Genomic DNA, 26148 nt, shown 5'->3' with positions numbered 1-26148 from the left:
GCCTTGATAAAGAGGTTATACACTTATACCCACCAGTAGATTTTATTAATTACCAGTAGCTGTAAACAAATGCACATATACATTGATATCAGGCTGCAAAGGAAAAAAAAAAATTAGAGTAACAAAAAGGCTGCAAAGAAGCATTAATACATTGATATCACTTGCACTAACATATACAAATTCACAAAATAAGTCACCCAAATTTAATAAATTCAATTAATAGATTTGGATAAATTTTTTGGGCTAATATTATTTATATGTTCAATTTTCTGCAGTTAGCTTATAAACACAAAGCAGCCCCTATCATGTGCAATTACCATGTCTAACCAGAGGAAGAATTAATGCAGCTAATAAATATTATTCAAACATAACATTCCTAGACTCCCATCATTTTTTTTTTTTTTTTGGGGTGTGGGGGATAGGTCTAAGTTAACCTATCCCAGCATCTAAATCCTTTTATGAATAATAAGTGAATATGCTGCTGACTATCTTAAATTGTAATTTACAATTACCTCATCCAGCAAACCTTAGCTAAAGAAAAAAGAAAATATTTACAATTATTCATAATCTCATCCAATAATCCTCCATAATTAATGTAATTTTATTTTATTTGGGATAAAGTTTAGCTACAAAATTCGTTGTAGTCTAAACCTTAATCAATAAAATAAACATTACTACATATTTTGAAAATCTAATCGTTGCATTACACGTTCTTCACGCGTTTAATACACATGTCAAATTTTGCATCAATCGAATATTATTTATTATATGATCTATAAACTTATATTTTATGCATAATTTTAAATTACAAAACTTACAATTTAAACAATTTATTGATGACATAGCAATTGATCTTTAATTTTCTAGAAATTTTGCAAGCATAGAGGATATAAGAAGAAGATGTAATCCAATAGTAAATTTATCAAAATACACCTCCAATAAAAAGATATTAACCAATTTTGTAACTAAATTTTTTTTTATTTTTTATTTGAGCCCCAAATATTTCTTTCAATGGAGGGAAACTTAAGAGAGATATATATATATATATATATATATATATTTTTTTTTTTTTGAGAACAGGGAAACTTATAAGATATTGAGTACTACTAATATCTTAATTAATTCAGTCGACAACGAATAAAGCAAAATTTGTAAGTATCCGGTGCTAAAATTGCTAAAACCTCAAATAACCGCAAAAAAAATATTTAGCAAAAAAAAAAAAAAAAAAAAAAACCGCAAAATAACCAAATATATTTGGCTCTGTCTTCGTTCTCTGCCCCTTTCTCTCTGCTATCTCTCACTGGCGTCGCGGTGTTCACCGTGGGCGGCGTTCGTGGTGGGTTTCGGCGTTCGTGAACTTTGAATAACCTGAAGAAGAGGACCTCTGTTTCACTTGCTCTAAAACCCCAAGCCAAGCTAAGCTATTTTCTCTTCCTAAAGTGGCACTGCTCTGTAATTCTTCAACCTTTCGAGGCCAATTAAGGTAAGGTATGCTTCCCCAATCATTTTTCCCCTCAAAATTAATTCTTTCTTACGATAATTTTTCTAATATTTTGTTATTGTGAATTAGATTGGTTTCGAATTCGAATAAACTATGGCTCTATTCTTGAGTTGTGCTAACGGTAACCATCGGCCTACTTCGTCTTATGCCAATGGCTTGGTGTAAGTACCTTGTAAATTTTTAGTCTTTTCAAATATTATGTGCAAAACAGTTATGCTTTATATATAATTGATTTGTTTAACCAATAGGTGTTGTGACGTTTGTGGGAAAGTTCTCCATGAAGATTTGTACACTGACGAACCTTCCTTTGTTAAGGGTGCGGGAGGAGAGGTATGTAATCAATGTCACTGCTTTTTTTATATTAGTGTTGTATCTGTATCTCTATGAAATGAGAAACTGTAATAGTGATTGTAAAGATTTGACATTTGATTGCTTATTGATAATACAGTCAATAAAATTAGCTTCGGAGATTCAATACAGACTTATTGAACTTGGGAAAACTTTATTTATGTTTTTCCTGGCCATGATTTTGATAATAGACGCGTTGCATAAATTAGACCATGTCTTGTTCGTATGATACAAAACAATTTGAAATGATAAGTCTGCTGCCTTGGCTGATGGCGACTTTGAAACATTTTTTAGGGCTTGTATGTTAGTGAATGGGATTGCTACATAATTGTTGGTTAGTAGGGTGTAAAGTGAGCTAGCTGAGAGAGAATATTGAATCTATATTGTTAGGTTGGTTTGAGTTATTATCCTAGGCTCCTTATTGATCGAGAAAAACTCCATTTTGTTGAGGTTGATGCTTATGCTTGTTTCATTGGTAGAAATTTCCGTATGTATTGGTTTCAGTTATATGGTAGCAACTCACTGTTGTGTACTTGAGTACTAGTTGGCACGTGTTGGTGTTGGTGTTAGCGTTGCTGCAAAGTGATTATTAGGACATTGGCTCAAGTACTATTTCTCCTGCCTACTTTGGGTAATTGGGTTTGGAGCAAGTGCGTCAATTATGTGTTTTTCAGGGAAGCTTATTTGACAGATTGTGAGGTTTGAATGTGTTATTCATGGTTTATTCATTTTTCTTCTTGGTTTTGCTTGAGCCTTTTGATTTTGATTTGGCTTGATTGTTTCACTAAATTATATGCTCCAATGAATGATCTAAACCGCCAATGAGCTTAGCTCATGGGTTCAAGATCCATTGGGTGCATATGTAACTTACCAATAAAAAAGAATGAAACAGGCCAGTAAGAGTTTGTTATTGCAGCTTACATACTTAAAATGACCGTCCTTTTATGGTGGTATGAGGTTACTCAGAGCTTGATGCTCTATTACTTAACAATTTTCCTTCATTTGATGCATGTGAGTTTTTATTCTTGCGGAAAAAGAAAGTTTATATAGGAAGTATACAAAGCTAAAAATGCAGCAAAGCAAAAAATAAGAAAAGAGAATGAAAAAAAGATCCAAGCCATAACGTTAATGGCAAAGATGCAAAGAGTATAGATCAAATTAGGTTGATTAAATAAATATTCAGACCTGGAATATCTGTTTTGAATAAGAATTTTGATGTGGCTTGTCTTGAAAATGCTTCTCATGTATAAGTATTTTAGGGCAAACCACCTATTTTAGTTCTTGAAAATTATAAGAGTTTCATTTTGATTCTTTAAGTCTATAAGATGTAACCAATCTCTCGAATAGTTCAAAGGGTTGTATTTAGGTTCTTTCATCCATCAAATGTGATGGAAAGGGTTGAAAAGATAATTTTGACTATGTATTACCCAGCAATTGGTTTTAGTGGGTGAGGTCAGTTGCCTGTAGGTTTTACTAGTTGGAGATGTGTCCATTGGGCTCTTCTTTAGAAAGATTCCATATGTAATAAAAAAAAAGGGTTATATTTGTAGTTATGTACCCCATAGTGGTGTAGCAATTTTTATTAAGAATTTTTTTTTTTTTGACTATGTGTTGTATATGCTGAATGGCCTTGTAATGGGTTGGAGAGATTCCTTTAGATTGATTTGGAGGAAAACTTTGTACAAAATTCTTTTGATGTAGGCATATTTTAGATTCAGTCCTCAATGCTAATGAGTGCTTGGATAGCAGATTGAAGAGTTGTGTCCCAAGTGTGATATGCAAGCTGGATATAGAAAGTGCATGTGAATTGGATTCTCTATTTTATCTTTTGGGCAGAATGGGTTTTGAGGAGAGATGGAGGAGAGGCTCATGTCACTACTGTTTGCTTTTCAGTATTGGTGAATGGATCTCCTGTTGGGTTTTTGGGCAGCTCATGGGGTTGGAGACAAGGTGACCCTTTGTCACCTCTTTTGTTTCTTTTGGTCATAGAGGTATTGAGCTGGATTTTGAAGAAAACTAAGGAAAGTGGTTTACTATGTGGTTTTCATGTGGGACGCAATACTTCAGTAGGAGTGAGTATTTCACATATTCTTTTTGTTGATGACACTATTTTATTTTGTGATGCTTCTAGGGAACAATTACTTTACATTAGGTTGGCATTGAGATGCTTTGAAGCAGTTTCTGGTTTGATTAATGTGGTTAAAAGTGAAAAATTGTTTCTATTGGGGAGGTGAGTGGTCTACCAATGAAATATTTGGGTATGCCTTTGAGTGCTCCATTCAAGGCAACTTCTATTTGGAATCCCATTATGGAGAAGATGGAGAGGAAACTTTCGGGTTGGAAGCTACTCTACTTATCAGACAGAGGTAGACTCACTTTGTTGAATTTGTCAAGCCATTCAACATACTATTTATCTTTATTCACCATCCCTAAATCAATGGCTGATAGGTTGGAGTTTAAATACTCCTTGGTGGCTATGGACAAGGTTTGTTCACCCGTTGTGGTGGGTGGAATGGGGCTTAGGAGAGTTGTTCATTTTAATCAAGCATTGTTAGGGAAATGGTTATAGAGTTTTGGGAATTGATACATCTCATTTATGGAAGCGGGTTATTGCCACCAAGTATGGGTAGGACTGCGGGGGGTGGAGTACTAAAGCTAGTAGGAGGACGCATGGGTGTGGGTTATGGTGTTGTATAAGAGCAGGATGAGATAGATTCTCTCAACATATGACATTTGTAGTTGGAGAAGGTAATTGTATTCTCTTTTGGCATGATTGGTGGGCTGGGGATATTCCCCTTAAGCTTTGGTACCCTAATCTTTTTGCATGATTGGGAATTAGAGGCAGTCTTCTCTTTTCTTGAGCACATTTATTCTCGATTTCCAAGGGGTGAGGGGTTTGACAGGATGCGTTGGTGCCTTAAAGGTAGTGGCCAATTTGATAGCCTTTTTATCAGGTGATTCGGGCTGCTACTAAGTTTCCATTTCCATGGAAGGGTATTTGGTCCATTAAGGTTCCTAAAAGGGTTGCGTTCTTTATGTGGATAGTAGCTTTAGGTCGGATCCTTACTTTGGATAATCTTATGAGAAAGGGGTTGCCTTTGGTGAATTGGTGTTGTATGTGTTGAAGTAATGGGGAGTCAGTGGATCATGTTTTACTGCATTGTGATGTTGCCCATGCTCTATGGGGGATGTGTTTTTGATATTTGGGATTAATTGGGTTATGCTGGGGACTGTTGTGACTTTATTATTTTGTTGGAGGAACTGGTTTGGGAAGCATGGCTCTGTAATATGGAATATGGTACCGGGGTGTTTCATGTGGATTGTTTGGAAGGAGTGGAATGGTCACTTGTTTAAGGACAATGTAATTTCGTTAGACCAATTAAAATTTGTGTTTCAACAAACTCTTTGGGCATGGTGTTGGGATTTTTCTGATTGTTCATCTGTTTTTGAGTTCCTAGCTTCACTTAGACCTACCTTATAATATTTTTGTATTTTCTTTTGTTCCTTTGTGATCATCATTGTGAACTCAAAGTTTATTTTTTTCTCTGATTAATTGCACTACTTACCTATAAAAAAAATGTTATTTTTGAATTTTTTTTCAAATATTTATATGTTAGTAAACAGCCATTTGTAATAAAAAATTAGATTAGTGTGTGTGAGAATTTTGTACTTTGATTCTCCTAGGCATGATCATAAATTGTGAATGCGTTACCCTATAATTGATTTTGTAGGGTGGGGTTAGTTGCCCTTAGGTTTACTGGCTAGAGGCAAGTCTAAAGGGCTTTTCTTTTAAAAGGTTCCCTATGTTACCCAAAAAAAAAAAGGATTTTGTACTCTGATATCGTTGCTTTTTTTCTTTCTAATGCTTGTGATGAATTGAAATGTACATGCTTAGATTTTGCTTCTTAGACATTGTTAGTTTATTTTTAAGTGTATAAATAATACTCGGTCAAAATATATATTTAGGTCAATGTCACCATCTTTTCCTTTTTAATATATTTATTTTAATCTTTAGGCACGAGTAAACTATCTTTTGTAACGAAATTTAGACCAATGTTTGTGGGATTTATAACTCTGATAGTTTGCAACTTTGCATTATTTTTCAAATGCTTCAAATAAATTGTAGTGTATATTGTGCTTTATTTTCCATTTTATGGCCACATGTTTTGATTTTTTAATAGTGGAACTCTTTTATCTGCAGAGCAAATTGTCAGGTAGCGTGGTAAGATCCATTCAAAGTGGCTATTCAGAATCATTTAGGAGGACTTTAGATAAAGGTATGTAATTGTGCTTTGTAACTGTTTACTTTTATGTATTACTAAGTTAGGTTGTCCTATTAGGAGTTTAAATTTCAATATTCAGTGTGTTAATGTTCATAAAGAAAACTCATTTTAGTAAAGTTTGAAATGGTTTTATTTATTTATTTGATGTGTAACTTTGAAATGGTTTGTAAATATTGTTTGATAATTAAAACTATTTTATTGAAAAATGGGAACTATCTCATGTAGTCTGGTGGATAAGATAGCCTAGAGAATTACAAAAGAAAAAAGAGAGAATTAATGAAATCTACAAGAGAATGGATATCATTAGGTCCCCTGGGTTGCAAAATATGGGACTATTTAAACAATGTTCTCATGAAAGACCATTTTGTCAATAGGCTTAGCTGAACCATTGAGTCATACAAATCTTCCAATGTAAGATGATTCCTTGTTCGCCATAGTGTCCACACCAAGCATAATGGGCTAAATAACAAAAAAAAAAGTGTTTGCCAAACCAATTCTTCCATCCAAATAAAGATTAACAGCATTTTGGCATTACCAAGTAGATGTTTTCAGGGCAACATATTTTATCAATCGGATGCCATCATGTGTCTTGATTTCAAAACTCCTATAGAATTATTATCTCCTCCCTTGTCTTCAGAATTATTTCCTCTCACTCTTTGTGTGCGTTATATATGTTTCACATTCATCGTCTCGAAGGTGGTTTGTTGGATCGTTGTGCTCTTAAGTATATATTTCTTGGCTATTTGGCCACAAAGGATATTGTCACCATTGTCATTCTTGTAAGTACTTCGAGTCTGGTGCTTACGTTTCTAGTTTGAACACTCCTCTTCAAGGGCAGGACATTAGTGAAGAAGAGCCCCATTTGGTGTTCATGCATTGCATATGATTACCCCTTCACCCTTCCACTGTTACTTATGTTGATCCGATGAGGCACGAAGAACCACCCCAACAACCTCTTGTGGTGGAACAACATTAATAATCTCATGTGGTGATAGAGCTCTCCTTCTCACCAAGGATGTCACGTTGAAGTATTTCAAACACAGGATCTAAAGACCAATCTGCTGTCTACATGTCAACTTACTTGGGGTCAAGGTATTTTAAGTGATACCTCTAGCTATATTCATACTCTTAGCCCTGAGAAGAATGACGATTTAGATTCTCTAATTGCCCTTCACATGATCCATAGTAGAAATATGCTATGAGTGGTCTAGCCTTCTCTTCTCTTGTACAGTTCTTAGATTTATGTACTTTTTGTTGATTGCTAACCTTCCTTAGTACACGGCCTGTGTACGCGGAGGTCAGCCTGTATCCTTTTTATAGTTTTTTTTAATAAAGTTCCTAATTACCTATATAAAGAAAAAGCTATGATTGAAGAAACGACAGCTTTGAATAATTTATTTTAGGAATTAGTTCTCTTGCCTAAATGGAAAAAAGACAGCCGGCTGCAAGTGGGTTTTCATAGTTAAGCATAAGGCAAGTGGGTACATAGAGAGGTACAAGGCCAGATTGGTTGCAGAGGCATTCACTTAGACCTGTGGGATTGACTATCAAGAGACTTGCCTCAATAGAGAACATGAATTTCATATGAGTAATCCTATCCCTAGCAACTAGTTTGAATTGGATTGTGAATTAGCTTGAGGTAAAAAATGCTTGTCTTCATGGTAATTTAGAAGAAGAGGTTTATATGGATGTTCTTTCAGGTTTCAGGAATTCCTTTACACAAGGGAAGGTATATAGAATAAAAAAAAATTGTATGTTTTGAAGCAATATCTTAGAGCAAGGTTGAACAATTTTCTCGAGCTGTGCTGGGATATGGATACAGATAGGCTCAGAGTGACCAAATTGGATTTATGAAGTACTCATCCTGTTGTAAGTAGGCCTAAGCTCCCATCAATGGGTGGGGTTCATCTTGCTAGGTTTCTTTCTTTTTAAAACTCGGGGGTAGAATGGAGACATGATTGGAACTCATGACCACCATTTTTGAAACCATGATAAATTACCACTTGTCCTGTTGTCCAAAATGTTTATGTTGACAAGAAATGGTGAATTTTAATCGCTTAGCTATTATTCTAACTGTTTTAATTGTAATGTTTTAAAATTTAAGGTTTATTTGAAACCACTCAGATGTAAAAAATTTTAGGCAGTTGTTGAGAGAGAGAGAGAGAGAGAGAGAGCCACCAGTTAGTACACCAGAACCCAGTGGTGCAGGGGCAGTAAGTAGTTACTGTGTCATTACACAGCGGGTGGTATCTGGAAGCACTCAGGCTTGCACTCATGAAGCTACTTGTCAATTTAATAATGTACATTGATTGAATCTGACACAGATTAGATTGTGGCTTAACATCGATTAAATTAAAGTTTTAGGGACCAAATAGAAACTACCCCCATAGTTGGATGGTTTGCCTTATTGTTTATTATTTTGCAAAAACAATTGCCAATGTTCAAGTAACAAATCTTCTTGGCCCCACAAGTTTCAAACTTTGCAAGTTTTACATGAATCCAGTAAAATGAATGAGGCAAAGAAAAATACAAGTCCGTCCTACCATATTCTTCACAAGATAATCAAGCCCTGATAATCTCACATACCATTTTCATGTTTTAGAAGTCATGCATACATAAAGATGGAATTAGATATAATAATTTCATTTCTAGTCCGGAATAGTAATTTCACTTCTAATCAGAAATAGTTATTTTTTTCATAGGGAGAGATATGATAGAAAGTATCGTTACAACATTTAATATAAGTGGTGGTGACTCTATAGTTAATCCAGCCTGTGCATTTTATCAGGTATGGTGTTTTTATTATTATTTTATTATATTTTTTTTTCTTTATTTTTCCTATGTTGTCCTCATCAGTTGAATACTATTTTCAAACATCTGATTTAGGTATGACTTTGCAGATAGCTGTTGAACGGAATTTTACTAGGGGGCGTAAAACAGATCAAGTTGCAGCTGCTTGCCTTTATATTGCATGTCGGTAAGCAAATTTATATAGGATTCCTTAAAACTTGAAATTACAGTTATAGTCGGAAGACCTTATACTCTTTATTTTGTTGTATGTTTAATTGGTCATCTTGTACTTGTTTGACAACCTATGAAGCGCAAACACTTCATTTGGGGTACGAGTTTCGTACCCTTGTTGGACACAGGACACGCCTAGGACACTTCTGTATGCGTGTGTCCTAGTTGTGTTTTTATTTTTATTTTTAAAAAAAAAATTGTATTTGTGGGACACGGAAGGGATACAAGAACAAGAGGAATTGAATACCCTTTCACAAAACAAAGAGAACATTCATGCTCTAATAGTAACATTGCATTTGAACATTAATTAATATTCTTATTCTTGGTTTGTATTCTAATTTCTAAACATCCTTTAATAGTCACAAATTCACTTTATTACCTATTATTGCTCTTAAATCAATGTATATTTAACATTATATGAAAAATAAATGCTTAAGCTTAACAATATATAGCAAATATAAATAAAAATATATTTAATAGACGTGTCCTGCCGTACCTGTGTCTTATTTTTTTCAAAAAATGCTGGGTCCCCATGTCGTACCCTTGCTTGTGCTTCCTAGTTGACAACAGTAATTCCATATCAACGTTATGGCTTAAGAGCCGAGTGGCTGACCTAATGTCCAAAATTTACATTGCTACCATTTAGTCATTTACTCGACTTGAGAAATAGTTTTTTACTTGGGAATACTAATGAATCAAACAGTTATGCTTTTAAATTTACTTATGGATTGTTTCATATTTCTTTTAATTTCATTTTGTGGCCTTGGATGGCATGTTAATGTGCAGGTACCTGTGATAATATCTTCTGTTAATTGTTAGGCATTTATTAATGGGACTCAATAATTGAAATTAGCTTTTTATGTTTTGCAGTGTAGCTAAAGACCCAAAACCGTTTCTTCTTATTGATTTTTCCGAGTATTTGTCCATAAATGTGTAAGAGAGAACCTACTTCAATATCAAATTTTAATTTTTTTATGTGCAACCTATATTAACATTAAACAGTATGATACATTATGACTTTACTGCCACTTTTTTTCTTGTACTATTGACATCTTCTTTTCTAAAATAATGCAGTTATGTGCTAGGTGCTGTATTTTTGCAGCTGTGCCAACTTCTAAGCCTTGGAGAGCATCCTACCATTATAAAACCTGTTGATCCTTCCCTTTATATTTCTCGATTTACAGAAAGTAAGGACCTACTGTTCATTGTTTATAATTATATTGCAAGAATTTGTTTTTGATAAGTCATTACAAGAATTTGTATTCCCGTCTTTGCTTTGTTTATTTATTCATTTGGCTGAGTTCTTTAAGTTAGAATTCACTGCTTTGTTTATTTATTTTTTTGCCTGTGTTCTTTGAGTTAGAATTCACTAGTGTGTATTGGGTGCGTCCATTTCGCTTGCATTGCATTAGGTAAAGGCTTAGTAGACTGAGCATGATTATAGAGAATATGATAAAACTAGAGGATCCATAGGCCCTGTTTGGGAATGTTTTCTAAAAATTGTTCTCAGAAAATCTTGTTTTTTAAGGATAGGAACAATTTTTTCTATTGGTTTTGTATGGGGTAAAAACCCAATAACCCTCTCAGGTTGGGCCCTTAACCGAAACAACTAATTTGTAGAGATGGGCTTAAAAGCTAACTTTGAAATAGTGAAAAGAAAATCAAAGTAAAAAGACTTAAAGGCTGGGAGATGTGAGAAATGAACAATACTCTTCTTTTATAAACTCTCCTTGGTCTGTCTGAGGAAGACTAATACACAAGGATAACCATAGTACAAAATAAAATTCAAGTGTTTACAATAGTTTCTCTCTCTAGACTTAATCTTTTTCAGATCCCCTCACATAATGGGTCTTTTCCTATTTATAGGTTGGTTGCTTCCATCTTAGCAGTCCACTTGTAGGGCGGATGATTCTTCAGGTGGGATACTTGTCCCATCTTCCCCCTCCCCTCCTTTTGAGGCTGAGATGTGAAGGTAATAGGCTGTTGGAGCACTGTTTAGGGGAGTCATTCAGCCATAAATGCGGCATTGCTAGTTTGTGCAGTGCATTTTATGTGGGGGAGATAGTTGCTTTATTAGGAAGCTTCCTCCAACCTTCATTTGGGTAAACCATTGTTCCTCTGCCAGATAATATCCTAGGTGTAGCCTGCTAGTCTTCACTCATCAATTGTCTGTCTATGCTTCCAAGGTTGCCCTTCTCCTTGGCCCGGGTTCTTGATTCAAACCTTCCTCGGGTGGGTCTTCTTGAAGTACCAGAGGGTGGTCTGTTTTCGGACAATTCCTCTCTAGGCCGAATCCTTTAACTTCGGGCCAAAGTGCTTGGTTTGAGCCCATTTCTCTTTCATTAATACACAATTGGGCCTTATTTGGTTTCAATCTAGGCCCAATCCTCTTTGATCTAACCTCCATCCCCGCAGATTTTCTGTTTTCAAATGAAAAATATATCTGGGAAGTGATTAATAAAAACAATTTTTAGAAACAAAATTCAAAAATTTGTTTTTATGTACCCATCTGTCCCCCTCCTGTGACTCACCCCATAGACCCTTCCTCACCCGCCCATCCCAGCGACCAACCCTACAAATCTCCCCTCACCTCTGGAAAGCCAACCCAACCTCCCATCAACCCCTGCAAAACCTACCCTCCATCCCTATGAATTCCTACTGCGGTTGGCATCAGACAATGTGAGAGAGAGAACAAAACCATCCTTTTACTGTGCACTCAAGTGAATTGTTCACCAGTGTGGAAAATATTTGTTCTTGGGATCAAGTTTCTGAAAATATCTTTTAGATGTTTTCCAAAAATTGTTTTAAGAACATGCCAAAAATGTTTTTGTTCAGTGAGCCAGTTTTCTGTTTTTGGAAACAACTTTCCAAACAGATGTATGAATTCTCTGCCTAGTAAAAAAATGGATTTCATATAATTGATACTTCAATCTTTTATTTAATTATTTATGTTTGAAAATCTGCACGTTTAACCTTCTGGGTTGATGCAACTTTGTTTTCTTCTATTTTTTTTTAAAGAACAAACTCAGTTATTGAATTTTAGAATTATGAACATTGAATATACCAAGAGTGTAGAAATGACGAAAGAAGAGTACACAGCTCCATATGTTACCCTTGAATTTAAAAGAAAGAAACATGCACAACAAATACATCTGACATGAATGAATATTAGCAAATGCAAAAAAAAAAAGAAGATAATTAGAGGAGTCATGCCATATGGTATTGCACATCATCGTTCCTAAGAGTGGTGCTAAGTTCAATGTAGTCCAACAAATTCTAGTTCATTTGAGAACAGTGAGGAACCAGCAATTTTGTTGAAAGCTCTGAGGCCATGATATTTGTTTCATTCTACTACATTTGTACCAAATTTTTTGTCATGGTTAGAAAATCCAACTCTTTAAGGGAACATCATTTAATGCGTTGGCTGTTACTCAAAAAGATATAAGTTTCCAAAACTACTCTTATTAATTTGAATTCTAGAGAAGAATAACATTGACTTTTTAAATAAAGTAATAGGTAAGATATTTATTGATATTTCAAAGAGGACTACGTTTTGGGACATCCCAAAATGGAATAAAGGACCAATAATTTGGGATGGAGGGAGTACTTGATTAAAGAAAAAAAAGAAGAAGAGATGGGTCTTTCCTCTCCATAAACAGGGAGAGGAGGGTGGGATCATGGGTCCTTTCATGGGTTTGTGAGTTGTATTTGTGAATCAAAATAAACAAAGTATATATTTCTCTCTCTCTCTCTCTCTCCATAAGGATAAAAAAGAGAGATAGGGTGCTTTGAAATAGAAATATATAATTGTTCTGATTTGAAATAGAAATATATAATTGTTCTGATGGAATTATATGAATTTCAGTTGGCTGCCAGAATTCTCTAATACTCGTGTGATAAATTATTCTGTTGATTAGTCACTTGCAGAAAGATGGAAACAGAAATTGGAGGATATTGAGAAATGGACATTATAATGAATGGTTGGAGTTGATGAAGCTATTAACTGATGTAGCATGTTTTTTTCCTTGTAGAATTATTAAAGCAAAGAAATATGAAGGTGTCTCAAACTGCATTATACCTTATTGCCAGAATGAAAAGAGACTGGATGCAGGTAATATATATATAGCAGCTGAAATTTGTTTCTATGTTTAATTACCGGGAAACTTACTTTTAACTGTATATCATTTACTTCAACAATAAAAAAGAAAAACTTTATACCATTTACAGACTGGCAGAAAACCTAGTGGGCTCTGTGGTGCAGCATTATATATCTCTGCTCTTTCACATGGGTATAGCTTTTCAAAGACTGACATTGTGAGTCCAACTTACCTACTCCTACTTCTGTAATTTGCTCTCTTGCGTGCAAATTGATGCAATGTTAGTAAGGATCTAGTTTTGCTTGCATAATTATATTGTAATAAAATTTTAATTAGAGTTTGATTCTTTTGTAACTGACATTTATACAAAAGAGAGGTGATAACATAAGATCAATTTGGGTGTAATGGGACTTGGGTTTATAAGTGTGTGGTAGCCTTCATGGCTCCATCATGATTAATACTGTAAACCGATTGACTGGAAATGAAATGCTTAGGGTTAATTCATTTGTTAATCATAAAACACATGTATCATTTATAGTATTAATGATAAAATACAAAATGGCTAAAGTTCCCTAACTACTAATACAATATTACTTTCCTTCAAGTTGGAACATATAAATCATATAGTCTCGGCTTGTTACATAATAAATCTAAACCAGCCTTGCACAATGGTTTTGTGAACATATCAGTAGCTTGGATCCCTATAGAGACATGCAAAGTAGCAACTACACTTTTTCACACTTTCTTGAACAAGATGACAATCCAACTCTATATGTTTGCTTCACTCATGGAACACTATGTTGGAAGAGGAAGTAGATTCTCATGCCTAGACAAGGACACCCTATGATGCTTACTTAACTGACAAGCATTGGATGGCAAGGTCTCAATTTGATGACAAGATGGTGTACTAATGACTTCAAAGTTTGAAGAGAATGATGGTCAAGATGATATTGATAGTGAAAGGGAGAATCCAATGAATCAACAGTTTGATTTTCATCCCCTGACAATGAAAACATTTGTGAGTGGGTCCCTCTCATCTACCTTGGCCTCCCTGGTGATCACAGCCTCTATTACCTTGACCTCCAGTCTTTGTTAAGTGTTAACATGACTTGTAGCTGTGGCACTCAAAGCAGACCAATCAGAAGAATGAGTAATGATCTGTGCTAGAGGTAAAAGTGTCAAGTGCACTTAAGCACACAAGCCTCTTGGAGCCTAGGCGCAAAGCTCAAGCGCACGCCTGACTACAGTGAAGCGCTCATTTTTCAAGTATAATAATATTATAATTTCTAATAAAAATTTACATAACATATAATAAATTAAAGTTAATAAACTCAAATAGTAATTTATTTTGCTGATTAGCTAAAGTAGATATTGCAATTGCACAATTTGTCAGTTCAAATTTTATAGAATTTATGTCAATTTCTTAAAAGTTTTTAGTAAAATTGAAAACAATTGTTAATGGACAACTATATGATAATAATCTTGCTTATTTATTTTATTTTATTTTAAATGGGTTATGAAGAGATTTGTCATTGCAAGTGTTTTGGTGCTTGATAATTTTTGAATTTTTATTCTAAGTTTATCAGTTATTTTTTAACTAATCATGGTAAAATTTTTGTAAAGAGATTCTTATAAAAATTTAGAATATTTTATTACTAATATAAACAAAACTGAGGGGAGTGTTAATTTCTTCAAACCTCAAGAGAGGAAAGTATTTTTTTCCCTTTAGGTTTGGGGTGGAGTGTCATTCTCTCAAATCTCAAGAGAGGGGAGTGTAATTACCCCATAATACAATATTACTCACAACAATTACTACAACTGCTACTGCTACTACTTGAGTTGAATTAAGTTGATCAGAGGTTTTATAAGAGTTTGTTTCGTTTGTGACTGATAGTTTTACTTGATGTTTTATATTCAAAAGAGAACAGAGAACAAAAGACCAAATTGGGTATAATGGGACTTAGGTTTATACTGGTGAAGTAGCCATCAGAATTGTTACTAAATTTTCTGTTAGCAAGTAAGCCAAATGCTAAACCATGTAAACTGTTTCTCAGCACTATATGTGATCTTTCTGCATAATTCAAATCCAAGTGTTTAGATTTTTGGGTTTCTTTTCTGTAAGTCCACCCATCTTTGATTTGTACGATGCGATTCCTAGCAAGAATTGCCATGATATATGCTTAGGACATCCATTGTTGTCCAAACTTCTTTTCCACTACGTTTAAATATTTTCTTTTAAAGGTATTTTAGGAAATTTGACTGGAATATGATTCTATTTCACATTCTTATCATGTTTTACTAAATTGTGAAATACAGATTCAAGGTTGTATTCCTATGTTATCACTAAACAAATAAATAAGAATTGTTTACTATCTCTACATCTTGTATTCCCGGCAATGTTCATTCTTATGCCTATGTAATCATCTTTCTGGTGTACCAAATGTGCCTAACAATTTGTAATGTATGTGATAATAACGTTACTAAGGTACACTTTTAACCATGTCATATGTCTAGATTTTTGAGATAACCATTTCACTATCTATGTTATATTGTAAATTCTTAAACATTGTTAAGCTACGTTGCCTTACCATTTACTGTTCATGTCTTCTTGTACTTCTAATATTTTTAGAAGCATTATTTTTAACAAATTTTTTTCATTAGAATGTTATTTTTAGCTTAACTGAATGGCTAGAGGTGAGTCAAAAGGGCTCTTCTTTAGAAAGGTTCCATACATTATAAAAAAAAACTATCTTGATTTTCTGGAAGTTATGTGCAATTTGTTATTAGTTAACATTGAAAAACTTGATTATAATGAATAATGAATTACTTCATTCTTAAAGTCTTTTCCACTTATCTTTAATTAGATATTGCCCACTTCTATATGGCATTAAATAATCTATGTCAACAATTTTCTTGATGTGCGAACCACTTTTCATACACTGTCTGATGGATTCTCTTTTCACTAGGTAAAAATTGTACATATTTGTGAAATGACGCTGACAAAACGATTGATTGAATTTGAGAATACAGATTCGGGGAGCTTGACGGTATGTTCCATTTCTATTAGGATGTGATGCATGCTCACTTTATTAAACTCATTATTAAAATGTGTCTATTACTTCTGTAGTTGTTACTTTTGACATGTGCGATGAGATGTAATGATATGATTGGGTGGAGAAGTAGGTCTTGATTCAAAATCCATTGGCTTGTGTAATACTTATCAATTAAAAAAAATTATCATAATACTGACTATTTGTTGATGTATATAATTGCATAAACTTCTTAGTTTATATTTAATATGTTCAACTATGAATCTAATTTGTTCCTTCCTACCTATTTTTTATCCTTGTTCATTATCCCTCAAGTTGTGGCAGCTAGACTAGAAAGGATTCAAAGGAATTTCCTTTAGGGGACTTCTAAGGAAGTTTTTAAATATCATTTAGTGGCTTGGAATAAGGTTAGTTTGCTGGTGGAGGTAGGTGGGTTGGGGATTCGGAGGATTGGGTTGTTTAACCGAGCTCTCCTTGGAAAGTGGTTATGGCACTTTAGGAAGGAAAGTGACAAATTATGGCATCAGGTTATAGCAACCAAATATGGTGTGGCTAATGGAGGCTGGTGCACTAGAGGTGTAAAAGGGACTTATGGGTGTGGGATGTGGAAGGGTATTAGGGCAGGTGCAGAGAGTTTCTACAGGTAGTGTATATTGCAGGAGAGGGTCATCGTATTTGAATCTAGCATGATCCTTGGAGCAGGCATGCTCCTCTAAAGGATCTTTCCAGATCTGTTTGCATGTTCTCTGTCTAAAGAAGCTTGCATCAGAAGGGAGAAGTAGGAGCTAGAATTTACAATTTCGTTTAGTTTTCATGATTGAGAATTGGAGGGTGTATGTTCTTTTTTTGAGCTTCTTTATTCTAATATGCCGAGGGGTGAGGGGAATGATAACCTGACTTGGAAGTTGACTTGGTATGGTGTGTTTAATGTGGGCTCTTATTATTATTTGTTGTCTGGTCCTCTTATTGATGTTTTTCCTAGGAAGAGCATTTAGTGTGTAAAGGTGACTAAAATGGTGTCTTTCTTTTTATGGACAGTAGCTTGGGGTGGGATACTTACGATTAATAATTTGGTTAAGAAAGGTTGGCCCTTAGTTAATTAGTGCTGCTTGTGTTGTTGCAAGGGGGAAATTGTGGACCATCTATTGATCCATTGTAAGTTTGCTCATGTTTTATGGAGCGAAGTTTTTTTGGTTTTTGGGATTAGTGGGTGATGCCAAAGACAGTGGCTTCTCTTCTTTTTGCATGGAGGAATTGGTTTGGGAAATACCTGTCAAATATCTGAAATATGATTCCAGGATTTGAGCATGTCATATGTGGTTTCTTTGGCAGGAACACATTACTGGTACCTTTGAAGATAATGGGAGACCTCTAGACCTCTTAAAGTTTCTTCTATTTGGGACTTTGTTTCAATGGGCTCGTATATGGGGTTTTACTCAATGTATCTCCATTTATGATTTTCTACAATCTGCAAGCTTTAGTTCTTGAGTTATATGTATTTGTTTCATTTCAGAGTTTTTATTATCGTGAACACAATGTTCATCTATTTCAATAAAATTCCTATCACCTAAAAAAAAAATTCATCTATTTCAATAAAATTCCTATTACCTATTAAAAAAAAAAAAGAATGCAATTTGTAAACTTCATTTCCATTTGGTTTTGTTCCTCTCATTTGATACATTAAGTATTAATGCTTTGCCAATATATATCCTAAACTTCTGTGTGATATTTTTTCTTCACTTTCAAATAAAGTGCTTGTTTGAAGCTAGAGATAACTTATTTCAGTTCATGGCTGATACTTTGTGGCTACTTTCTTTAAATAATGTGCTTTTTGTTCTTCCTTTTGTTAGTTAATATCAGCGTACTCAATTGCTTAATAAATTCTTTCAACATGGTAGTAAGTTGTTCATATTCCCTCGGATAATTGATTGGTGTTAATGTTAAATGCGTTAACTAGCACACATTTAATTCTTTGTAATGACAATAAATTGATATAAGATTTTATTAAAGCTAGAACAAGAAGTTGGGTCTAACAACATTATTTAGATACAATGTTGTGGAATCAAGAACTTGATTCTCCTATGATATGATGTTGATAGCTTGTCTTGTAAATTTCTTTTTAAATAGATTGAGGAGTTAACCAAGAATGCTGTAGAGCTTAAGGAGAGCGTACCATCAGTTGGTGTGTCCCAAAAGTCGGGGGAAGTGCTTTGTGAACATAAAAATAGTGGGGCACCACATTTTGCCCATGGGCTTTGTAGAACTTGCTATGACGCTGTAACTTCTCTCTCTCTCTCTCTTTTTTCATTTGGCTATTTTCTTCAATGTGTTTTACTTCTGTGTTCATGGTTGTTTTTGGTTGCTATAGTTTGTTAAACTTTCCGGGGGACTACATGGTGGGTCAGAACCTCCTGCTTTCCAGCGTGCTGAAAAAGAGAGAATAGCCATGGAATCTACTAATAAGGCAGATGAATCAACTGTGCCACAGCAAGAGAGTGAAAACATTGAACAGGTAACTGAATGTCAGTCCTATTTCGGCATGCCAACTTCCTCTAAAAAAACTTCCTTATTGGGTATTTGTGTTTGTATTTTTCTCTTGACAAGTATTGAAGTTAGGAGGTAATTTTTTATTAGAAAGAAGCAAGGGCATGGATATTTACCGTGATCCCTAGTTTGATTCAATAATAATAAAAATAAAAATAAAATAAAAAACAAAAAAGAAAAAAAGAAAAGAAAAGAAAAGAAAAGCAGTATTGGTGTATTTTTATCTGTCGTTTCTTCTAGTGTATTGCTGATTCCCAGGATTTGTCAACTTCTTTGCCTAGTATTCCCATGTATATTTAAGTTTTGTTTCTTTTTTGTCTGGTATTCTTTAGGTTGAGAAAGTCAAGTCCTTCACTGAAAACGGTCAAAAGGCAACTGAGAATGAACAATTGAACCAAAGGGATTTCACTGAAAGCAGCCAAAAGGAAAATGAGAATGAACAATTGAACCAAAGGGAGAATGGAAGTAATTGTAAGTGTTATTTGAAAGTATTGTTACAGGAAAGGTTTTATTCCTGTATTTTTATGCAATATATCTGCAAGCAATTGTATTAATACTCAATTTCAGCAGCTGCCACTGGAGATCAGATTGAAGTAGATGGTGTTTCTGATAAATTTCAGAAATCTAAGGATACGAGTTCCATCACAGATGATGAATCAGATGGACTTTCTGATATTGATGATGTTGAGGTATGAATATTGCATCAGCCATTTATTTTTGTGCTTTAGTAGAAGAATATTTTGGTATCATGGGAGGTGCACATACTTCACAAAAGCTTATCAAATGAGATCTGAATATCAGACAAATATTTTCCTTTTATGTACTTTCAGCAGTTGCCATATGAGGAACCTTTTGGTGGACATACACTTTGGGTAGTATTTTGACAGTTAACAACCTTAGGTGGAGAGAAAATTTATTGTAGTTTGGCGTTGCATGTGTAAAAATGGTGGTGAGATTGTAGATATCCATCTTTTGCACTGTGGTTTGTTGAAGGAGGTGTGGTGATGCAGCCCATAGCAATTTCAAGGGGGCTGCATGGGGGGAACAAATAATGAGAGATCCATGCCAGACCTCAAGTTATTTTTCTTTTTTGATAAGTAATAAAGATGTATATTTAAAAAACTACCTCATGCATAAAGGCATAAGGCATATCAAATATTACAGTAAGAGAAAAGAAAAAACAAAGAGAATACTAATTACAAAAGAGAGAACTAAGAAACATGGGGAGAGAATCACTAGAGGTGAGTCCCCAAGCCCTAGACCAGTCGAAAAGGGAGCCACTAAAAGAAGCAAACAGCTGGTCGTCAGTGCTTTCCATGTCCTCAAACGTCTGCCAATTTTGCTCCCTCCAAATACACCACATTAAGCACAACGGAACCAAATTCCAAACGCTAGACAAATGCTTTCCCAACCAATTCCACCAACCAAAAAGAGTATCTACAATCGATCTTGGCAAGACCCATGAAATCCCAAAAGATCTAAAAACTAAACTCCACAACCGAAAAGCCTTTTCACAATGAAGTAGCAAATAATCCACTGTCTCTCCATTAGAACGACACATAATGCACCAGTCAACATAATCAAACCTTCTACCCCGCAGATTGTCGCTTGTAAGAATTTTGTCCCATACAGCAGTCCAAACAAAGAAAGAAACACGCCAAGGAGCCTGAACCTTCCAAATACCTTTCCAAGGAAAGATAATAGGCAAGGGACCTCGTAGTTTATAATAAAACGAGCGAATATCAAAATCCTCATTCTTCGTTAACTTCCATCTCATACGGTCTCCATTCACAGTTGGAGGTAAATTATCAAGTTATTTTTTTTAGAACCTTATTGGATTGGTTGTCAGCTTTGTCAAACCAATAATTTTTTTTTTTCTTTTCTTGATTTACTTGATTTATGTAATTTTTGTTTTTGATTTGTTGACCCCTGTACACTTCCTGTGTACTAGGGTGTCCTTTTTTTTATATCAATAAATCTTATTACTTATTAAAAAGAGAGAACTACAAAGAAAAAAAAAAAAAAAAATTTAAGGGTGTACCAATACTGAATTATGAGGCTTGGGGTTCCCCAGAGTCAGCACCAAGCCATTGAAAGAAAATTACAATAAAAGCTTTATTACTCAAGTCAAAATGTACCAATACTGAATTCTGAGGTCTTTAAATAGGGTTCCCCAGTTACATCAAGGAAGGAAAGGAAATAACTCATAACCAATTTCATTAAATACAAAAATAAAAGGAAATAGATGTAATTTCAAAAAATGAATATGATCTAATAAATCAATCGGATCTAATTGGCTGTAGGCCTCCATTGTCCACTGACAAAGTTACCAGGTGGACCGTATCCTTGTTTCAGTGCCCAAAAACAAGTGTGATCAAGAGTCTATATTTGGTGTCTGCACCTTGTTGTTAGTGTTGTCATTATTTGGGGTGCATTGGAACTTGTCAGATTTTAAATGCTGTACTTCTTTGTCTTATGTGTGGGGGGAAGGAGAGCTTCACTTTTATTATCCTTTTTGACCTGGATATTATAATTTTCTGGAAGTTACTTTCCACTGATTCTTCAGTAAAGTTTTTAATACTTACAAAAATAATAATACCTCTTCAATACATGCCTTCTATGATATTTTGAGTTTAACTAGCTGTAGGAGAGGAAAATATTTTTTTATTGGTAATTATGTACGCATTTAGAGGGTTTTCAACGAAGAACTTACCCTTTACCTTGTTTTTACAATTGGCATTTAAGATAGAGCTCATTGGCAGTGACGTAATAAATATTTTGTAAGGGTATGTTGAATTTAGAAGGGGAATTTTCAATTCTTAGGAAGTTGTGAAAGTTTAGTTATACATTTGACAAAATTGCCAACAATTACAATTCCAATTAGCATTTTAGTTCTCATGAAACATGAGAATTCTAACTCCCATCACTTAGATATGAATTGCCAATTCTGGTATATCTAAAACAATTACAATTCCAATTAGCATTTTAGTTCTCATGAAACATGAGAATTCTAACTCCCATCACTTAGATATGAATTGCCAATTCTGGTATATCTAAATCTTTGTGTGAATTGCTAAATTACAAATAGTACATGTAAATTTGAATTTTCATTGATAATTCTAATAAAATTTTCTCCTTACTTATCAAAAATTTGAATTTTTATTGAACAAACACGTGCATTGAGTGAATTCTAGAAAGTAAAAAGGGGTGATAGTTCGGCCAAAAATATGTTTCACCGTTCCAGGGTTTTTTTGTCAATTTAAAATTATCCATAATGTTTTTGTGGAGGGTTGCAGCTGGTTTTTCTACCATTAGCAAGCAGATTGGCTAGAAACTTGATTGGTGAAGGAGAGGTGTGAGGTTTGTGTGGAATGGAAAAAAAAAAAAAAAAAAACTCCTTTGTTTTTGAGGTTTTAAGAAGCGAGGCCACCTTGGTTTGGTTCAGATTGGGCTTTGAAGTTGGATGGTGTCCAGATCTTCTTGGGATCAATGTTCAGTAATTATGCTCCTGATGATTTGTGGCAGGACCAAATGACTGCAGATCATTTTTCCTTGATTACTGCTGTTACCATTGATGTTCTGTGGAAGCTGAGTAATTCAGTTTTATTTGGAGGAGGTTAGGTTGACCAGAGGTTTTGCTTGGAGTTTACATCATACTTTTACCATGAGTGCCAGGAAGTACCAAAACCAGAGATGGTGATTCTTAGTCAAGTGATACCAAGTTAGGAATGCAATGCTCTCCTGAACAGTGGCTAAATTTTAATGTGGATGCTGCTTGTACTGAAGGTATTGCTTGTGTAGCAGTTGTAGTAAGGAATAGCACAGGGGAAGGTTTAAAAACTTGGTTGGAGAACACTATGTTGTATTCAGCAGCTGCCATGGCCCTGGCAGTGAGATGGGCTCTGGAGTTGGTGCTTAACATGGGCTGCAAGCAGGGTCAAATAGAAGGTGATGCTAAACTAGTGATAGAAAGGATACTTATCAATTAAAAAAAAAAAAAAGAATAGAAGGGATGTCAATTTGTTCAAGAAAGTTGGGTGAGATATTATGCATCTCCTGATGGACTCTTGAGGATTTATGCAAGCTCATCTTGATTCTAGTTTTTTGTTGAAGGGGGTTGTAGATATAATAATAGAGTGACTTTTTATCTTTCTTTCTACCCTCCTACTCTTCCTTCTTTCCCTTGGAGAATGGTGTGGCAATCGAAGGTTCCTCCAAGGGTAGCTTTCTTTTCATGGTCTGCTTCCTTAGGTAAGATCCTTACAACAGATAACTTTTGCAAAAGGCGTATTATTGTTCTTGACTGGTGTTATGTGTGTAAGAGGTGTGGGGAGTCGGTGGATCATCTTCTTCATTGTCCCGTTGCATTTGAGTTGTGGTCTTTGGTGTTTTGTTTGTTTGGAATTTACTGGGTTATGCCACATAAAGGTAATTGAGTTTTTTGAGACTTGGCAAGGTAAGTTCAAGCGACATCGCAATATAGACTTGTGGAGACTTGTGCCGCACGGCTTGATGTGGTGTATTTGGAGGCTAGATGTTTTGAGGGATGTGAACGGTCCTTACTAGAGATTAAGTCTTCTTTCCTACATACTCTCCTTGCTTGGAGTGTGGCTCTGTTGCATTTTTCTTGTTTTTCTTGTTTTTCTTGATTGTTGTAATTTTGGCTCTTGATTTATGCCCCCATAGTGCATCCCCAATGTACTCGGGTTGGTTTCTTTATTAATAAATTTTTTTGTTACCTATCCAAAAAAAAAAAAAAAAAAAAAGTGACTTTTTTAAAAAATAAAATAATAGTGGCCCATTGCTAGGTATATGGAGACTTAGATTCAATATTTCTGNTCTTACAGAGAAAAGAAAAAATTGAAAACAATTGAATTATGTATAAACCTGTACCTAAAGGGGACAGGAGCCTTTGTTTATTTGATTAGAGACAATATATTAAAGGGGCATATCCTTTGGCCATTGCATTGCATTTCTTAGAGGTTAAAAGATAAAGCTTGTCATTATAGGAAAACATTTTGGGTGGGGATAAGGGTGTCATTTTGTTTGCTCTAAGAGTAACAAAAGATCCTATTATAAAGGGAAGCCCACAATCATATCACATGCTTATTACACTAACCATGAGCACAACCCATTATTCTCTCTCACCATGTTTCTACTACATTTGCATTTAACAACCTAAGATTAGAATTTATTCCCAATAGAAGACTTGTAGAATCATTCAGTTTTTATAGGAAACTAGCTGCAAACTTGCATGATACGTGAGAATATAAATATTATGCAGTGAAATGTAATGTATAAAAAGTAACAATTACTTCAAGCATTGTCTTTTTTTCAAAAAAAAAAAAAAGATTTTTACACTTTTTTTTATATTATCTTTTTATCTCTACAAATATATCATTTTAATATTTTTTGTGTGTATTTCATTAATAATTTTTAAGGTGAACCATATTCTTCTAACTTTGTTGTAGTGTGTTACATTTGCTTAATATACAACTCATCTCTTAAGGAATAAGGAAATTATCATAATAATAAAAAATCATCACAAAGTTACAGTGTTAACTTAACCAAAATTAAAATAAAACTAAAGAAATAAAAATAGATTTTATAATAATTTATTAGTCAAAAAATTGGCGGGCATATTCAAATTTCTATTTCCAAAAACAACTAAGTATTAATCCAAACCAAAATTCAATCAAAATTATAAAAGGGAAAGAAAAGACTTTCTTATGGGAAATTAAAAAAAGCACAATCCTAAAACACATATTAAAAAAAAAAACCATCAATCTTAATTTGAGTTATAAGAAAGAACAAAAATCTTTTATGAGCAATTGTTCTCTTTATTGGTATTTATTGTTATATATTTTATTTTTACTTTTTTTTCTTCTCATCTTATGTTATTCAACATTTAAATTCAGTCACATCTTCTACACCATTAAATTATTTATATTTTCTCTCTTTTTTATTTTTAATAATTAAACATGGAATATTTTATTTAAATAATAAAATTATCCTTAAAAATTTGTACTTTTTTTTTTTTTTTTACATTTACACTTTGTCCAAGCTTTTCCTTACCTTTTTCTTTTCATCTCCCCACTACCTTCTACCTTAATATCACTATTAATCTCCCCACATCTTCCATATCATTAAATTATTTATATTTTTCTCTCCTTTTTATTTAAAAAAATTAAAAATTTTACGTAATTTCAATAAATAAAAGTGTCATCATAAAGTGGAGTAATACTAGGGACACACTCATTCTCAAACCCAATACATCAAAGAAAAAATATAATACAAAACAAATGCCAATTAGGAAACACTAAATTAAAAATAATAATAATAATAATAATGAGGATATGAAACCAAATATAATATAAAGAAACTAATAGTTATGGATATACTAACTTAAGGGTAGCAAAATTAAATGGAAAAAAAAAAACTACAATGCAAATTTAATGTAATAAAATCATCATCAAATTTTGGAAAACAGTAGGTTGCCTATGGAGAGAGAGAGAGAGAGAGAGAGAGAGAGAGAGATGGTAAAGAAAAAAAAATCAAATGTCAATTAGTAACTATTAATTGGAAAACAAAGCGGTTGTAAGGAGAAGTAAAAATAAAAAATAAATATGATCAATATGGAGAACATTAAAAACTTTACAGTGCAATAAATTCAACTATTACATTCACTTAAAAAATTGAATCAATAATCAATAATTATACACAATCATAGCAATATATTTAAACTAAAAACTAATCAAACTCTAATTCATAACTAAAAGGAGATGTTCTCATGTAATAATAGAAATTACATAAGAAATAAAGTTAGAAAATTTTAAAATCCCTTTTTTGACATTTCATTTAACTTTTTATATTTGTATATGTATGTATGTATGTATGTATGTGTTTATATATGTATATATATATATATATATATATGTAATCTTCATACACAATTGCATTTAAAAATCTAATAAACAATGCTTCATCTCATTTAACACCTTTGTTATGAAGATCATTAGCCAGTAAATATATGATAATAGTAAAAAGTGTTATAAATGAAATTACGAAAAAAAAAAAGTGATAAAACTAATTAGCTACTATCATTATGAAGTAGTAGTCTATGATTTTACACATCTAAAGAAGTGGAATATATAGAGTTTACTTAAGCATATGTAAAGATTCACATTAAAAAAAAAAAAGATATGTAAAGTTTAAAAAATGTATATTCTATAAATAAATAAAAAGGTATATGTAAGTTTTTTATTAACTTAAAAGAAAATGAAAAATCAATTATTAACAACAAC

At 33.6% G+C, this 26148-nt stretch overlaps 1 protein-coding gene across 3 annotated transcripts; it reads left to right on the top strand.

Moving 5' to 3' along the window:
• Positions 1-1217: 1217 nt before the first annotated feature.
• Positions 1218-20877, top strand: LOC112040872 (uncharacterized). Of its 3 annotated transcripts, none has more exons than XM_065761880.1 (15): positions 1218-1488; positions 1571-1662; positions 1750-1831; positions 6051-6126; positions 8835-8920; positions 9033-9109; positions 10024-10086; positions 10228-10340; positions 13185-13264; positions 13381-13467; positions 16217-16297; positions 18428-18577; positions 18669-18812; positions 19177-19315; positions 19412-20877. In XM_065761880.1, the coding sequence occupies exons 2-15, from the start codon at positions 1595-1597 to the stop codon at positions 19537-19539; spliced, it is 1374 nt and encodes a 457-aa protein (XP_065617952.1). In that variant the 5' UTR covers positions 1218-1488; positions 1571-1594; the 3' UTR covers positions 19540-20877. The 3 variants fall into 3 exon arrangements, with proteins under 3 accessions (XP_065617952.1, XP_065617953.1, XP_065617951.1); XM_065761881.1 differs by having other exon boundaries at positions 1219-1483; positions 19415-20877; XM_065761879.1 differs by having other exon boundaries at positions 1219-1483.
• The last annotated feature ends 5271 nt before the right edge of the window (positions 20878-26148 follow it).

The sequence above is a fragment of the Quercus suber genome, unplaced genomic scaffold (assembly GCF_002906115.3).
Source record: "Quercus suber isolate HL8 unplaced genomic scaffold, Cork oak 2.0 scaffold_433, whole genome shotgun sequence".
NCBI lineage: Eukaryota > Viridiplantae > Streptophyta > Magnoliopsida > Fagales > Fagaceae > Quercus > Quercus suber.
This window is presented reverse-complemented; position numbering and strand designations above follow the sequence as displayed.